Here is a 17,395-nt window from a genome sequence, read left to right as displayed (position 1 = left end):
CGTCTGACCGGGAGGCAGTACATGAGTCAGGAAAAATGAAACTGGCTGCCCACAACCTACCTCCCTGCCCCTGACCCACCCGACTCCTCAGGCCATGGCAGCAATTCCGACCCCCACGCTGCAATCCCAGGGCGCCGTGCCTGGATGCAGGAGGAGGGCTTTGAAATGGCCACGTGACTAGGAGACAGGAGATATTTCCACTCTCAGCCCCACTGCCTTCTAACTGTGGCCTGGGGCAGATGCCCCCACCCTCCCCCACAAGCAGGACCTCAGGTCCACAGCTGTGAAGTGATGGGTGTGGCAGGGCTGATCCCTAAGAACCTTCCCCTCCTAACTCTGTGGCTTAAGGCCAGAGAGAAGGGTCGGGGGGAGGACTGGAGGTCTTAGGTAAGAGTCATGCGTGTGGACAATGGGCAGGTCTCAGCTCGGTACTATCGATACTGACTCCTCTGAAGTGTCATCCCAAAGTGGAAAAGAGCCAGGGCCTGTCAGCCTGTGGGACAGTCCCCCTAAACCTTCCCACGGGAGAGGGTTTGAGAGCCCACCAGTCTGTTGGAGTCAGCAACCACGAGGAGAGCGTGGGTGGGTATCTGAAAGACACGGATGCTAGCTCCGGGTCCAAGCTTACTCTACACTCCTGTCCCAGCTTCCCTGCCTGTCGGGAACCAGCAGCCAGGAGCAAGCTGCGGCTCACCCCGCTCTGGGATCGGTTGCTGGGGTGCCTTGTTCTGCAACCTCCAGGCAGCCTGGCATGGTTGCCCAAACTCCGGCTGAAAATGGGCAAAATTTTATGGAATCTCCAGCCATCTTGCTTGGGGGATGGCACACTCAGAGCGGCACAGCCCACGCCCGCTTTGGGGGTAGAGTATCAAGGCGGTAAGTGCAAAGGAATGCAGAAGTGGGTTTAAGAAAACCAGGCCACAGGGACCTAGGGTCCCAGTGGGAAGTCAGAACATCTAACATGTCAGGCTGGAAGGTGCTTCTACACTCATCTAAGCCCCCCTGGTGGAGATGGCCTGACCACACCAGGTGCCACCAAACCACACCCAGGCCACCCAGGCTAGCACCCCCCTGTGTTTCACCTGCTGCTGAGTCATCATTTGAACTCTGTTCCTAATAACTTAAAGGCTTTCAACCAGACTGTGTCCCCTTTCTGCTTCCCGTGTACAATGTGGAGCTCATCTAAATTAGGGGTTAGGCGGAGACACAGAGACGCTAACGCCTTGAAACCACCAACATTATGTGTATGGTATCCAGATGCACAGGGTGGGTCCATAGCTTTTCTGAAATCCCCAAAGGCATCAAAATCCTAGAAAAACAGACCTCCTACCATCTGTGTTGATAAGAAATCAGGCAAGAGCTTCAAGAGGTCAACTCATGGCTCTAAGAGTGGTTCCAAGGGGTGACTGTCCCCTTAGGGGACACTGTCAATGTTGGAGACATTTTAATTATCATGAGTAGGTGGGTGCTACTGGCATCAGGCAGAGGCCAGGGATGCTTCTAAACATCCCACAATGCACAGGGCAGCCCCACAACTAAGAATCATCCTGCCCCAAATATCAGTAGTGCGAAGGTTGAAATGCCTGTTCCAAGCTCTGCATGCGGAGTACACCAGGAAATGGAATAATGAGCCCCTGCCCTGTGTGAGTCTCCTCGCCCTCCAAAGGGGCTTGTTGTACCCCAGGAGGCTGGCAGAAATGCCACTGGGGTGGCAGCAACAGGGGAGTTTTGTCAGCAAGGCACCTGGGCCCTGGCTGTGCCTGAACCCGAGCCACGAGCTCCTCAGTCAGGGCTCAGGTGGTTTCTGGGGGACAGCTCATCACCAGGGGGTAGGGACCAGGAGGCTATGTGCCTGGTCACTTGCGATGTGGTCAGCAAAGGGCTGCCCCCAGCCAGCCAGCCAGCTCTGTATGAAAAGCCATTCCCAGACCCGGACAGCGGGAAGCGGCACACAGCAAGCCAGCACTTACCTCCCGATGGCTCTATCACCTCCTTCCCCTCATCCTCCTCTGGGGAAGATGAGAAGAGAGGTGGGAGGAAAGAGAGGCAGGCGATGAAGAGGAGAGGGAGAGCAAAAGGGAGAGAAAGATCAATTAACAGAGATTACTTCTTGAGAGAGAATTAGCTGAGAAAAGGGAGGTGGGAAAGCAGGGGTGAGGCTAGGGCAGCGGTGACTCACCACAGAAGTGCCCCGTGGGGAGGGGTGAGATCCACCCTGACAGGACCCCGGGTTCCAAGGTGCCTGTGTGTGGTGGCGAGGTGCTCGGGGCACACAGTGTAAAGAGGGCCTGGCTCTCAGGAGCTGCAGGCCTGGCCCCCATGGCTCTAAGTTCAAGCCATCCCTGTCACAGCTGCTGCCCAGGGCCCTCTCAGGCTGGGTCTCAAGCAGGGGTGTCCTGGCCTGGTGAGAGGCCACCCCACCCCCTCTTCTGTGCCTGTGTCCCTGGCCATGCAGAACCTCCTGAGTGGGAGGCTGTGCCCGGCCGTGTATCCGTGTGGGTCACACACATGCCATTGCGCTCCTACCTGGCAGGATCAGTCTTCTGGTGACTAAGGAAAAGAAGCCACGTTGCCCCAGAGTTCCAGCCCAGCCCTAACACCTGAGTCTAGGGAGCAAGTTCTGGACTCAGCCTGCTGGAAATGGCTACTGAGGGCCCAGGGCCCCCCTCTCTCCTTCCCCCACAGGAAGGAGAGGAGCTGGGAGATGTGACGAGGAAGTGGGAGGTATGAGTGTGTGGGGGCATGCCTGCATGTGTGTGCACATGTGTATGTGTACACACGTGTCTGAACACCGGGGCATTGGGCAGCCTGGCTTCTGGCAGAGAGCTGACCAACTCCAAGGAAACTGAGGCCAGGCCTCAAATCCCCAAGTCAGAGGACGCTGGGAGTGGTGCTGACCCCACAAGTCAATGGGAAGGAAGGCTGCAAAGGGGTCTCCCCCCCCTCAACCCGGACCTCAGCATGGGCACAAACCCAGGATGCCGACTTGTTTCCAAGAAGGTCTGGATAACCCTCCACCTCTGCCCCCCTCCCCCGCCCCCCACCTAGGACCACAGGGGTCCTCCGAGTCCCCACTCCTCCCTCTGGCCTCCCCACCATCTCCCTTCCAGCCAGAGCCACTCACCGCCCTTGGGATGCAACAGGATATCTGCTGGGTTGTGGGGTTTCAGGCCCAGAGCAGACAGGGGTGTCTTAGCCAGACCTGGAGGGGAGCGCACTGTGCGGGAAAGAAGAGGGGAGGCATGGGGAGTGAGCCAGGAGGTGCAGGGGAGGGGGGCAGGAGGGAGGGTACCCATTGGTGAGGGCTTGCTGGGGGAGGAATGGGCCACAGGAGTGGGAACAGAGGAACCAGTCCCAGCCCAGGAGCGCTGCTGCGGCTACACTGCCCTTCCCTGTCGGGGTGTTTCTCTGAAGTTTGAAGGTAAACTGAGTCGGGATATGGTGTCTCTGTCCCGGCCTTGCCTCTCCACCTTGAGAAAATCCTTCCTTTCCCTAGGCCCTTAGTTTCTTCACTACAGTCCCTTTACATGCCATGATTTAACATACATGCAGGTTTCTTTGGCTATCTCTGATTTGTCCCATGTTATTCCCTCTTCCTCCTCCTCTCCTCCCCTCACCCCCACATATAGTCTTTCTAAGCCAGGCACTTAGATGGACTTAGAGAACAAAGGAAAATGGAGCATCCAGAGGGCACATCCTGTAATGGACAGATGGAGGAGAAGGGGTCAGTGGACCCATGCCAACCCTGAGAGCCCAGGCCAGCAGCAGCCAAAGGTCTTTGACTCCCAGCCAAGCGTGTCCCTTGCACACCCCAGGCAGAATTTCTCAGCATGGGGCCCTCTATTCCCCAAAACCTCAGTGTTCTAGAAGAGGCAGAAGCCCAATCTCCACAATCCTCAGGCCAGAGCACCAGCTCCCTGCACTAACCTCAGGTCCCTCCCAAGCCACATGTCCAGGTCAGAAGTGTCACATAACACACAAGGTCAGAAAGGGCTGCCGGGCTTTGTCCCACCAGCCAAGGAAAAGGCCAGACTCTGAGCTGATCTACAGAGAGATTGTTACACCCAGTCACGAGATTTTTCAATGGCGCCTGCCATGTATCCTAACACATCTCCAAGGAGAAGCAAGAAAAAGAGCTCTGTGTCTGCTATCCCGGTCATCAGGAGCCTGCAGAGGCCATGAGCTCTGAGGACACGCAGCCACACAGATCCACCAGCCGAGGCTGCCTGCCCCGCACCCACAGCCTCAACAGACTAGCTGTGGCCCTCAGTTGTCCAGGACCCTCCAAAGCAGCTCCGGAACTCTCTCTGGCCCCACCTCCCTTTCCCAAAAGACAGTGAGACTTACAGGAAACCAACAAAAAATACAATCTCTCAAGGCAAGTAACCTATATAACTTCTGTGTGTTTGCAGGTGTGTAGGTACGTGTCTGTGAGAATAGTGAGACATCATAGGGCTCCAGTGGGTAGCCCACTCCTGCACTCCACCTCACTTTGTCCTCAGATGCCCAAAAGGTAAATACATCAGAGGGGACAACTGTGTACAAACACACAGCCGGGCATTGGGTAGGTCTAGGCGTGGTGTCTGTTGGTCCCTCCCTCTCCCTTTACACACATACAGAGAAGTGTCTTGCCATAGACACTTATCAAGCACATATTAATGTTTGTCACACAATGGATTGCAATGCCCAGCCTCAGAGGCCAAGAAGAACCATGAAGGCTCTGCAGGCCGCAAGTGTGGGAGGTTTCTCTCGTTTCCCCTCATGCATCTCCAGTTCCCTACTTGCTCGTGTCCCCAGTCTGCAGGACCTGGCCCTTCTCTGAAGCAGACGAGTGGGTGGCCCTAAAGCCAGGCAAAGCTTTTGCTTCAGGGAGAATTCCTCGCATTTCTCCGCCTCTGCCCTCTCTCCCAGCCCTGTGCATGGATGAAACCTTTGACTTATTCTCCCCTCCCCCTCCAGGGCACCCAGGACTGACCAAGGGGAGAAAGAAAAAACTGGAGCGTGAACAAGTGGTAAAACCCAACCCAAGCTCAGCCTACAGGGCTTCCGTCCCAAACAGGGGGATGGCCAACATCTTAGCTGTTTGGACCGATAGGGAATTAGAGTAGGAGTGAAGGTGAAGGGTTAAGGCCAGGGAGAGAGATTCCACGGAGTCATAAAAGGCCACAGAGCTGCCTCTTGAGTAGATTGCCCAGGGCTTGCACTGTCCAATAGGGTTGCCATGAGCCACACGGGGCTATGGAGAATTTGCAATGTGGTCAGTCTGAACCGAGAGCTGTAACACCCAGATTTCAAAGATTTGGTGTGAAACAGGAGCACAAAATATCTCAATATTTACCATTCCATGTTGAAATGATAATATTTTAGGTCTCTGGGGTTAAATAAAATCTATTATTAAAATTCGTTTCACTGGTTTCTTTTTATATTTTTTAGAGATTGAAAAGTACCTCATTACTATTTTTATAGTGATTTACCTATTGAGATGATAATATTTTGGATACTTGGGGTTAAGTAAAAAAGATCATTAAATTTAATTTCTCCAGTTTCTCGATATGTTTTTTAAATGTGGCTATTTAAAATGTTTAAATAATAAACGTGGCTCGTGTTATATTTCCTTTGGACAGCACTGCTCTAGGGAGAGCCATGGCTTCCAGTCATGACGTCAGCCTCCCGCATACCCCAGATAGCAGGCGACACAAGTTCTACTGGAGCAAGGGCCTGGTTCTGGTAGCAGCCACCAGGAGAACGCAGGGTCCACCCAGCTCTCCTCCTCACACCCCTCCCCTCTCACGGGGCAAATGCATAGATAGCTTGGGCCCAGCCCAGCCAACCCAATCCCAGAGCAACACCATACCCCCCTCTTCTGCCAACCCAGGCCTCTCCCGGGGACCCTGGAGCCTTCACAGCCCAGTGTTGTTCCTTCACGGCTTTCCCACAAAGCGCTTCTCCAAGCTCCTCTGCATGGTCTCTTCCACCATAAAAAGGAGCACTGTCTCACTCCTGTGCTCATCCAGCCTTCTCTTTGGGTAGAAACCCCTGTGCCCTTTGGGGATTTGCCTCTCTGGTGAGTGCATCGGGAGTGCAGACTAAATGCTCCTGCCTGAAGGCCAAGGATGGAAGATAAGGGATTCGGTAAGCCTGCGCATGCGGGGCCTTTCTTTCCTTGACAAACACTGAATGACGGGCCCGGATGCACACAGAAATGGGCATTAGAAGCAAGAAGGTCAAAGGTTGTCTTGCTTGTCACAAAGAGTCACTTTAGGGTATGGGATGTTTTGTATGGAGGATGCAAAGTCTCAACGTCTAGGAAAACTCCATATCCGGGAGCCCAGGGGCCCCAACGTCAGTCAGTGGGACCCTAAGACTTCGCTGCTGTCTCTGTGGATGTGGGGGTGTGGACCACAGAAAAGAAGGAAAATGGGGGTGGAAGGTGAAGTGAAATGAGCCACAGGGTGATTAGGGTCAGACTGTGGCTCTGCTCAACTTTGCCAGCACCGCCCACCCCAAACCTGGGGTGCTTACACATGCAGGGGCTGAGAGGGGCCCGAGGGGACTCAAGGAAGACAGGCTTATTGGGGAGCTCTTACCCCCACTGGGCGGTGGACTGGATGGAGCGGTTCCCTCCATCTCCTCGAAGGCCTCTTTGTAGCTGTGCAAGTGGGGCTGCAGGAGAAAAACAAGGGGAGGAAAGGGGGTACACTAGTAGCCATAACCTTGAGAAGGAGGTGTTTCCCAGTTAACCAGGCCACAAAGCCCCTCGCCAACCCGACCCTCCACCCCTGCCAGGTGAACAGAGATCAAAGGCAGATACTGTCCATATTCATGGCCCCTACAACTCCTTGTAGCCAAGAGAACGGAACATGGTTATTTTGCCAGGCCATTTGTAAGGCACAGGCGGAACTCAGGAGCACCTGCCTTGGAAATATTTCAAACAGGGCAGAAGTGAAGAGCTGGGGGACAGGGGACACGGGTCCTAGCAGAAGGCAGGAGAGAAAAGATGTCCAAATGCCATTCATGTCCAGAATGACTCAGCCTGGATTTTATCAGACATGGACTACTCGCATCAGAACCTTCCAGAGTACACGTTTAGCATGCAGGTTCGCCATCCCAGAGCTAACATGCTGGAACCTCTGGAGGTGGATTCGGGAGTCTACATTTTAACAAACTGCCGGTGATCATTATGCACGTTGAAGTTTAAGACCCAATGCCCCAGCCCTAACAGGTTTGGCTCAGTGGATAGAGTGTCGGCCTGTGGACTCAAGGGTCCCAGGATCGATTCCGGTTGCGGGCACATACCCAGTGGGGAGTATGCAGGAGGCAGCTGATCAATGTTTCTCTCTCTTTGATTTTTCTAACTCTCTCTCTCTCTCCCTTCCTCTCTGTAAAAAATCAATATATATATATATATATATATATATATATATATATATATATATATATATATATAAAGACCCAATGCCTCAAACCACTGAAATATCTCAGCAATGCAAAGGTTTGGGCATTGAAGTTAGATCTCCAGGGAAAACCCTATGCCTAGAAAGGGCTCAAAAACACTTCGTCAGACTGTATGATCTGGTTTGAAGTTTACAGACTGTGGTCCCTATGTCACACCCAGATCCCTACCAACCTCTCAGGGAGCTCTTTAAGAGTTAAGAAGGGAACTCAATCTCAGTGTTAATGGAAGCCGCGAGGACATAAAAGCTATTTAGGGAAGGAAATGAGCTCCAGGTTCCACATGCGGGAGCCTTGGGTGAGGATGCGGGGAGGAAAACAATCACTAGGTTACTGACAGGTCCATGCTGCCCAGTTGACCATCATGTTGCTGGGGCATTCAGATGGGCTCTGCTACCCTCTGTGGCCCCAGGATGTAGCCTAAGGACTCACCTCTTTGGGCCGCCCTCCAGGATTGAGAGCAATTGTGAGAGCCAGCTCCGGGGACACACACTGGACTGGGGAGCGCACCCCAGGACTCCGGGCGGATGAGGGTTCTGGAGACTGGTTCTCATACTGTCCATCACTGGCTGCCCGCCTCCGGAGAAGGGCTGGGGGCTCTGAAGGCTGCTTCTCCCGAGCCTGGACCCCTGGGAGGAACGGCAGGGCAGAGAGGGCCATGAGCATATTGTATGAGAAAGGATCGATGGGGCCTAATTCCCCCGGAGGAGACAGTGCCCTCTCAAGGACCATGCTGGAGCTGGGCCTGCCTCCCCTTTGCACCTCCCCCTGCCTCCCTCTGCCCACACCCTGGGTTTCTCTGCAGGGTGGGGGACCTGCTTAAGTTGGGCTGGCCTTCACTAGGAATCTACTCCGCACAGGGCTGGGGCCCAGAACACAAAGGACTGATACAAGAAACAGATGTCAACTCCTTCCAAGGCCTGGAGGCAGAGGGCCAGAGCTTCCAGGCAAATGAGGGAAGGTGGAGGGAGGAGAGACAGTCTCCAAGGCGACTGATCAACCAACAAGCAACATCAGGCCCATGGGGAAGGACTTTTGGAAAGAGTGCATAATGCATCATCTTGCAAATGGTGCTCCCAAGAAGGAACAAAGAAATGACTAAGTCTTGTTATAAAGTCTCCAGCCCAAACTGGCCCCTAGAATATTGCTGACCTTCTCCGGGGTTCCCCAACCTCATCTAGTGCACTTCTGAAACCTCTTACCGACTTCCCTTATGCCCGTCCTTAGCTACCCACCCCTTTCTTGCCCCCAAAATGGTCCAGGTTCCTACCCTGCCCCTCCCAGCAGAATAGCCTGCAGAGCTGGAGTCATGAGCTCCATCTGCTTTTCTGTTCTCCCTTCCATTCCTCAGGCCTGGGGATGTTGTTAACCCCACCCTCCTTCCTTCCCACTCTCTCTTCCCACAGCTGGGCTGAGGCACGGAACACATTGCCTCACCGAGCTGGCTCCAGAATCCTAGAAAACTTACCCCCTGAATCCCAGAGACCAAGACCCAGGCTCCTAGTCCTGATCAGCTCGTGCCAGCTCTCAGCCCTGCCCTCGCCCCCACCCAAGAGCAAGGAGGTGCTGGGACTTACCAAAGGTCACATGGGACTGAGACCCTGGCCACACCAGCCCCATGCCAGCACACCTGGGAACCCTGTCCCATGGCACACATGCACACACACACACACCTACACACACATACACGTACACGTACCGCACACACGCATACACTGCTGGCCCCTAGGAACATGCTGGTGCAGCTAAGCAGCAATCACCCTCCTTCACACTGAATCAGAATGGGGTCTGCACACCATGGGCGGCCTCCCAGCTCCCGTCTGGCACGGCCGCTGAGGCTGCCATGAGAAGCACATGCTGGAAAGCCTTCCTACTTGCCATGAATAGTATGCTGCTTGCTGCCAACTCCAGGGACGGGCACATACACACGCACACAGACACACTCCGACACACACACTCATACTTGCCCATAGTTAGGGACCCCGTCTGGAGAGCCGCCAGACTGGCACACACACAAATGCAGAAGGTACCCGGTGGTGTTTCAAGTCTCCACGTGGAGCTATTTATTGTTAGGGGGCAGCCTGCCTGCCATCTCAACTAAGAGAAAAGAGCCCAAATGGGGACAGTAATGTGGACTCACAAACTGTTTTATTTAAAGAAAATAAGCCCCTCACTTTGAAGTGCCCTGACTTTCAGAATAGAAACTTGGGGATCACATCATCCTAACCAGGGGCCAGATGAAAGATGGGGTGCATCTCCAAAAGTCTTGAGCAGCGCACAGGGACCCCATTGTATACCAGGCCCTCAGCCCTCAGAGCAGCCACCTGCACCTCCCCCACCATGCCTGCGGGTGCCCCTACCCTGGGCTGTACTTCTCTCTCTCCCTCCGAGCCCCCTTCCCCTCAGTCTTCCTGGGCGCTTGGTTCAGAACTACTGCTGGTTTCATTCCTGGCAAAAACATTAGAGAGAAACAGACATAGCCATTGATTTTCTAATAATAATTGTGACAAAGGAGGCCCATTTGGAAAAGGCTCTTGGGGTTTGGAACTAAGTTCAGCCCCAAGGTTAACAGAAATGCATTAGGGCTGGTTTCAGTTCCGGCCGGCCCAGCCCCGCAGCCTCTTCCTGGCAGATCCCTGTGCCTTGGTGAGGAGTGGCCAGTTTCCCTGTGTAGGATCTGATGTCTGTCTGCCCTTGAAAGTGGGTCTGTTGGAGGCACTGAATTTTGCAGAGGAACAAAGAACCTTTGCCCCAGTGTGCCCATGACAACCTCCATGTTCAGGTGGTTGCAATGCCTGGAGGGAGGCTGGGCTGCTGGAGGAGCTTACCAACTGTGGAAGGCGGAGACCCTCACAGAAGGCTGTTGGACACCTGAGAGCCATCTCCCCTCTTCACGGTCCCCCTCCAGTGCCACCAGAGCAGCATATGGGGGCGTGTCCAGAGGCAGAGGGACAACCAGAATGACCTCCAAAGAGCTAGGGCGCTGCAGAGGAGCCTCCCTCTGCAGGAGGGGAAGACCCCGCATTCCACTCCCACGGGACAGCCCCTCCCCCGCAGAGCGCCCCATGGCACCAGTGCCCAGCCAGGGCCTCTCACATTCTTTGAACACAGTGTCTCACTGTTGTCCCCCTTGGCAGGCCCAGATCTGCCCCTCAGTGCCCGGAGAGCCATGTTCCCTCTCTCTTGTCTTTCCCTATGGGAGGGGAGATGAAGCTGGGCGGAGGGGAGAGAAGAGAGCCCCATTGTTCCCCAGCCAAGTTGGGCTGTCTGAACATAGGCTGACAGCCAGTGTCAGAGAGAGAACAGCCCTCCCTCACGTCCTGGAAACTGACCGATAATAAAAATAGGCCTGCTCCCCCACCCTCAACCCCAGGCCTTTCTGTCTCTAGGGCCCTCTCTCTCTCAGGGCCACCATGCCTATGTGCTCCACTCTCTGCACGCACACAGGCACCACGCACACACACGTATACACACACGTGTGTGCACACATAGCCTTCACCCAACAGGAACAGCAGGAGGTCAGGGTCACCCTCAGAACCTCTCGTCAGCCCCTTCATACGGCAATCAAGTGTTCTTTAGGATAATGATGGGCCACACTCAGAGCCCTTTGTCATCCTCTCGGGGATCACACACCGTGGGCACTGGGCCTTCCCCACCGCCTGCAGGACAGGGGTCACTTCAGCCCAGGGCCTCCACATGAGCTGCCAGATCTGAAGAGCAGGGCGCCGGAACAGCCCCATTTCCCAGGGGTCCTCACTCTGCTCCCCAGGACAGTGCTGAGCTTGGGAGCAGCTGGCTACAAGGCTCCCCCTTAAAGTGGTCTAGACCTGTGACACTAAATTCACCTCATCTAGCGCACACACACACACTCATACTCTCACACACACACTCATACACACACTCACACATAATCATACACACACACACACACACACACACACACACACACACTCATACACGCACTCACACACACACTCATACACACACACACACACACACACTCACGCACTGCAATTCTGGGGCTGTAGTTCTAACACCATCAATACACATCCTCTGGTAGGGTCTGGCCCTGACCGCCCCTGGTCCCACAGACAAATATCCCCAGTGTCAGGCTTCATCACAGGCCTTCCCTTTAAGCCCATCCTGGCCGCTTCCACCCCACAGACCCAGCTCTTCCTTCCAGCCTTCCGATTTCCAGAAGACTGGATTCCTCAGCTCCAGGTGGCGGGGCAGGTGTCCGATGGCATGCCGGGGCTCCGGAAGTGAGGGGATCCGGGAGGCCACCTGCTGGGCCAGGGCACCAGAAAGCCACACGGCGATCACACTAGCAGCCCCAGGGCAAGCCATGCCAGCTCCCCTCAGGACAAGCCCACCACCCCAGAACGACCCCGAACCCCAGGCCCAGCTGAACCCTGCACTCCCCACCACTGGGCCGAGAAAAAGGAGGAGGGAGAGGAGAGGAGGCAGACAGGGGCATTCTGCTAGAGCCATCTCCCCATTTTCCATGGACTGGGAGAAGGGAGGTCCAGGAAATACCAGATATTACCATTGGGAGTCAACTGTGCCCACCACCCCCTAATAAGCCTTTTCCCAGAACTAATCAAGGTCACGGCATCTTCTCCTGGACCCAGGCCTGTGGCTCCAAGGAGCAGGAAAAGAATAAGGTGACTTGGTCCCCAGGTCTAAAAGGCTGTAGGTCCATTTGTCAAGAGACCAAAGTAGACATAGTGAACTCCATCACTCTCAAACTGAGCAATCTGGCCCTTGGTGAAGGGTCTTCCATGTTGGGAAGCAGGGCAGTGAGCCCTCCATTTTTCACGTGGGGAAACTTAGCTCTGAGTAATAAAGAGACTTGCCCACGGTCACAGAGGTGGTCACATCAGACCCAGGACCACACCCAGGGCTTCTGACTCTTGGCCGTGGGTATCAGAGATTTGGAATGAGGTCACAGCGGTGCTCTGTCCCCAGGGAGTGCTATACTCAGGAATGGACAGAGCAGTAGGAGCTGGGCACCACTCTTTCTCTCCTGCTGAGGCCCCAGACCTGGTGCTGAGCTCCCTCACTGCAAAGGCCTGCGAGTCCACAGGGAGCCTGAGAGTTAGTCTCCTTACCCCAGAGCCTGTTCCTAGCAGGTAAGGCCAAGGCTGAAAGCATCAGGCCTGTGTCCATGCAGAAGTGGGAGCACTCACTCATGCAGAAGGAGGGAGGAGGGATAAGTGGGCAAAGAGAGAGAAGGAGGCAGTGAGAAAAGGAGAGAAATGGGGGCAGTGAGAAAAGGAGAGAGGGGCAACGAGAATAGGAAAGAAATGGAAAGAAGAGAACAGAAGGAGAAGAAAAGTGAGGAGGAAATGGAAAAATAAGGAGAGAGGAAGAAAGTGGCAAAAGTTTGGAAGAAATAGTACATGAAGGAGGAGGGGAAGAGAGAAACTGAGAGCTGAGATGAGGGCCATGGAGTTATAAAGGGGAGAGGAGAGGAGAGGAACCAACCAGAGAGGGAGGAAGATCGGAGCCGGTGGAGAGGAGGGTGCCGGTAGCTGACACTTAGCCCAAGATCCTGCAATCTGGCGTTGTACGCTGCCCACACCACCCCGGGGGAGCCGGCAGGGAGGGGAGGCAAGCAGGAAGGGAAGGGATGACACCAGGCAAGGAAGGCACCACACCCATGGCACAGGGGACAGGTGGACATGGGACAACGAAGAACGCAAGGAACGAGGCATTAAACAAGACAAAACAAAACAAAAACAAAGAGAAAATCAAATTAGTTGGTGTTCTGGTCACACTCTGGAGGGAAGGGGGGAGGATGTCAGATAAGAAGAGAGGATGGATCTAGGGTCCTACTACTCCAAAGGGCAGACAGACCTCCTGCTGTTCAGCAGGTCACCATGTCCTTCTAATTTCTAACCCCAGCCTGGGCCCAGAAGATTTCAGTCCTGTTGCCCCACACGTCACCTGCCCCTCACCGTCAGCATGACCCCATCCTGGGTCCTCTCTCCTCTCATGGGCACCTGCCTTTTCCTGGATTCAGCTGTGACCATGCCAGGCTGAGCGCAAAGGCCATACTCCCTGGCATCCAAGCTTTGTTCTTCCATCACACCTACCATAGAAATCCTGCTCTGTGGGATTTTCTGCTCCTGCCCAAAGCTGCTGGGCACCACTGCCAAGTCCTTAAAGTGAGCCTGCCTGAATGCACTATGAGGATCTGCTGTGTCATCCTTTCATTCACCCTAGCTGACTCCCAAGCCACCTTCACACTCATGGCCTCCTAGTGACCACTATCACTGGCTTCCCGGGATCTACACCCTTTCAGCTTTCCTCCACACTTCACAAGTTGCTCCACGGCAGTTTCTCTGCTGATTCCTTCTATGCCCCTAACTGCTGAATGTGTGAGATGCCAGACGCACTCCTGGGACCTCTCCTCTACCTGTGCTCATGCCCTAGGTGACGACATGCAGCAGCATGCTTTACATGATAGCCACGTAATGTTACTCTCACATTTCTAAGCTCTATCCTCTCCCTCTGAGACTCCTAACTCATATGTCCCACCATCTTGGATGTTTTGTGGGCATCTCAAATCTAACATGGCAAAAGTCACACTTATGATATCCCCTCTAAGCCAGCTCTTCCTATATCTGTACCCATCTCAATAAAGAGCAACTCCATCCTTTAGTTGCTAAGGTCAAAAACCTTGACTTTCCTATATCTGTATCTATCCTTTATTATGAAGAGGCATTTTACCTCCTGATCTCTTTCTCTTACATCCCATTGCTGGTCTACCTATAAGTTTTAATGACTCCACCTCAAAAATATGCCTACCATCTTGATCCAAATCAGCAGTCTCCTAACTGGTCTTCCTCCTTCCATCCAGGCCACACTGATCCTTTTAGAACAAGCCAGATGAAATCACTATTCTGCCCAAATCCTTCCTAAGGCTCCTCACAACACAATGGGCAAAAGCCAAAGTTGATATGATCACCTACAAGGCCCATGTAAGCTGGCCCTCATTCCCATGACCTCTCTGACTTCATGTCCCACTACATTCCCCATAGCAGGTATCCTCCTGCCACAGGGCCTTTGCACATTCCCTTACCACCCAGAAAAGCCATCCCTAACCATCCTATAAGAAGTGCAACCACCCACCCACCCTCAACCCCTCACTGGCACTTTGCTACTTTATCTCCATGGCACTTATCACCCATCTGACATATTATATATGTCTTTGCTTATTTGTTTATTGTCCAACTCCAACATGAAGGCAAAGATTTTTCTTTGTTTACCAACATTTCTCAAGAGCATAGAATAGCATGTAGCACAGATTAGGGGTTCATATTGGATGAACAATCGAATGGAGGGTTCTCAATTCAAGCTCCCAGAGCTTGACACCAGTATCTCCCTATATCTGTATCTATGACTCTATTTCATGAAGAGGTATCTCACCTCCTGGATGAGCCTAAATTATCCACCTAGGCTCCTAAGCCTATCTCCTTTTACTTTCTTAGAGACCTTATTCTATCAATTTCTTTCTCTCTCATATCTTTTTCTTCTCCATATTCTCTCTTTTCCTATATGTACAAAAAGTTCTGAATATCTTGCTACCCTCTTTAGCTGCCATCTTCTCTCCTTTTATCACAAAACCACTCAGAAGAGTAGTTAACATGCTGTCTACACTCCCTCCCCACTCACTCAATCCCTCAGTCTGGCTTCTATCACCATCGCCCTACTGAAAATATGCCTTTGAAAATCACTGAGGCCACCTAATTGGCAAGCCCAGTGCATTTTTCTCAATGCTCCTTCTCATGACCTCTCTACAGTGACATTGCTGCCCTCCCCCCGGCTCCTACTCCTGGAAACCCTTTACTATCCTTATTTCTGTGATGACCCACAGTCCGCATCTCCTCTCACCAGCATGAACATTCATTCTCAGTCCACTGTATGGCCTCCATTCCCATCGTGGCTGTTTTACCCTACGTTCTTTTCTCTCCATGCCCAGTGACATAGAGATATCATCCATGCCGAAAGCTTTACATTTCACCTTTGTGAGGATGACTCCAAAATCTATGGCTCTTTCAGACTCCAATTCTGGATATTCAATTGCCTTTCATACATCTCCACGTAAAGGCTCCACCATCACCTCAAACTCAGCATGTCTAACCCTGAAGTTTTCATCTTGCTCTTTCTCCTAACTCCTGGCTTGTTAATGGAACTATCATTCTACTTATATTCATGGAACTGCAGAATTATCTTTGACGGCTCCCTTTCCCTCACCCACTATATCCAATCAATTTGTAAACACCCACTTCTTGCACAGCATCCTTGGCATTCATCTCTTATTTTTCATTTCCATGGTCAGCACCCTGATCCAGTCCCCATACTATCTAATATGCCAAGCTATCTAATATGCTCCTATATCTTCCAACTCAAAGTGTCTCCTAAACTACAGCTTCCTAAACTACATCTCAGATCATGGCATACTCTCCCGATTAAAATACAGTTTCCTACACTGCCACTAAGTAAGACTCAAGCTCTTTAAGACCAACCAGAGGCAGGACCCAGGCTACCTTTCTTGACTCCTATGTTTTTCTGTCTTCACTGTGAAACCTCTTTCTCCAATGACTCTATTCACTTTCCAAAATCCTACCCATTGTCCAAGGTTCTATTTAAAACCCACACTCAACACAGAGCCACTTCAGTCTCTCTCGCTGATAGTGATAACTCCTTTTTCCTCAATCCCACAGAACTTTCTCCATACTTCCCCTATTACTAATGACTTTAAAGTTCCAGTTCTTTTCTCCTCTTACTAAACTCTAGACTCCTTAAGGATAAGATCCACATCTTGCTTCCAACATGCATTGAAATCTCTATCTCTAGAGACATTTGAGATCAGTCTAGTCACAGAAGATAACTTGATTGGACTCACCAACTCTGACTCTTATTTCTTTTTCTTGTCTTATTGCACTGGCTAGGACATCCAATACAAGGTTAAATGATAGTGGTGATAATGGGTATGCTTACTTTGTCCCTGGCTGTAATAATATTTCTAATGTTTCATAAGAAAGTATAGTGTGTGCTACAGGTTTCTGGTACCTACCCCTTATTAAGTTAAAAAAAAAAAAACTATGTCATTATTCTCTGAAATCTAAGCTGAAATAAAACATAAGGAGTTGTTGGATCAAAGTAGAATGAACCAGGGACATAATACAGAGCATGGAGGATAGCCAAGTAGGAAAATGAAGACCTGAGGGAGAAAAGCCAGGAGAAACCAGATCAAGTTCATGGCCATGAAGACGTTCTCCCTCAGATCTGAGCTTCCTGGGTTACTCATGTTAAAGCTTATGTTCCAGCTTCTTGTGGAATTTGAATGAGCAGAAAGAGGTGATGCTGGAAATTTATCCTCCCTGGCTTCTAGACTATTCTGCACATTGATCCTGCCTATGTGCCTTTATCTACACTTGCATGGCAGACATCCTGAAGGGCTACTAAGGATCTGCTGACATAAGAAACACTGTTCATGACGGGCATGGACCAGAGAGACCCCTTTACAGGCCTGGAAACCAGGTATAACTGCCCCTCTATGCATACCATCCCTTCTCCTGAATCATACACAGTTGATGGAAGAAATGGGAGCAGAGATGTGCCATTAATATCGCCCCTCTTCTATGATTTCTTGGCAGCCAAAGACCGAGCAGCTACGAGATATAGAAGTTGAATGTCAAGACCTCAGAAGCTAGTAGGAGAGAAAAGGCTGAGGGGAGATGCACTATAAGATGGGCATCCTTCCTGAAACATTCAGGTATGCCTTCCTCTTGAGCACGCTCCAGGAGAGCTATACAGAAGGGTTTTGTTAGGGGGAGGTAATTCATCTTGTTCCCTAGAGGAAAGTCCTCTGGATCCTACCCTTCATTAGGCTAGAGTGTGACTATTCCTCAGGCCACTATCCCAATTCTGT

General features: G+C 52.2%; 1 protein-coding gene across 2 annotated transcripts in view; it reads right to left on the bottom strand.

Annotated features, from left to right (window-relative positions):
- Positions 1–17,395, bottom strand: part of TNS1 (tensin 1) — a 219,091-nt gene that overhangs the window by 26,346 nt on the left and 175,350 nt on the right. Inside the window, exons 20-24 of one of the 2 annotated variants that reach the window (XM_028151044.2) lie at positions 7,885–8,081; positions 6,588–6,663; positions 3,125–3,217; positions 2,527–2,550; positions 1,971–2,009 (exon numbers count right to left, since the gene is read on the bottom strand). In XM_028151044.2, coding sequence (XP_028006845.2) covers positions 1,971–2,009; positions 2,527–2,550; positions 3,125–3,217; positions 6,588–6,663; positions 7,885–8,081 — 429 coding nt within the window. The remainder of the gene's footprint in view (positions 1–1,970; positions 2,010–2,526; positions 2,551–3,124; positions 3,218–6,587; positions 6,664–7,884; positions 8,082–17,395) is intronic. The other variant, XM_054723191.1, reaches the window with a different exon arrangement.

This window comes from Eptesicus fuscus, chromosome 11 (genome assembly GCF_027574615.1).
Source record: "Eptesicus fuscus isolate TK198812 chromosome 11, DD_ASM_mEF_20220401, whole genome shotgun sequence".
NCBI classification, from domain to species: domain Eukaryota; kingdom Metazoa; phylum Chordata; class Mammalia; order Chiroptera; family Vespertilionidae; genus Eptesicus; species Eptesicus fuscus.
Note: the sequence above shows the minus strand (reverse complement) of the source record. Positions and strands in the feature narration are given on the sequence as shown.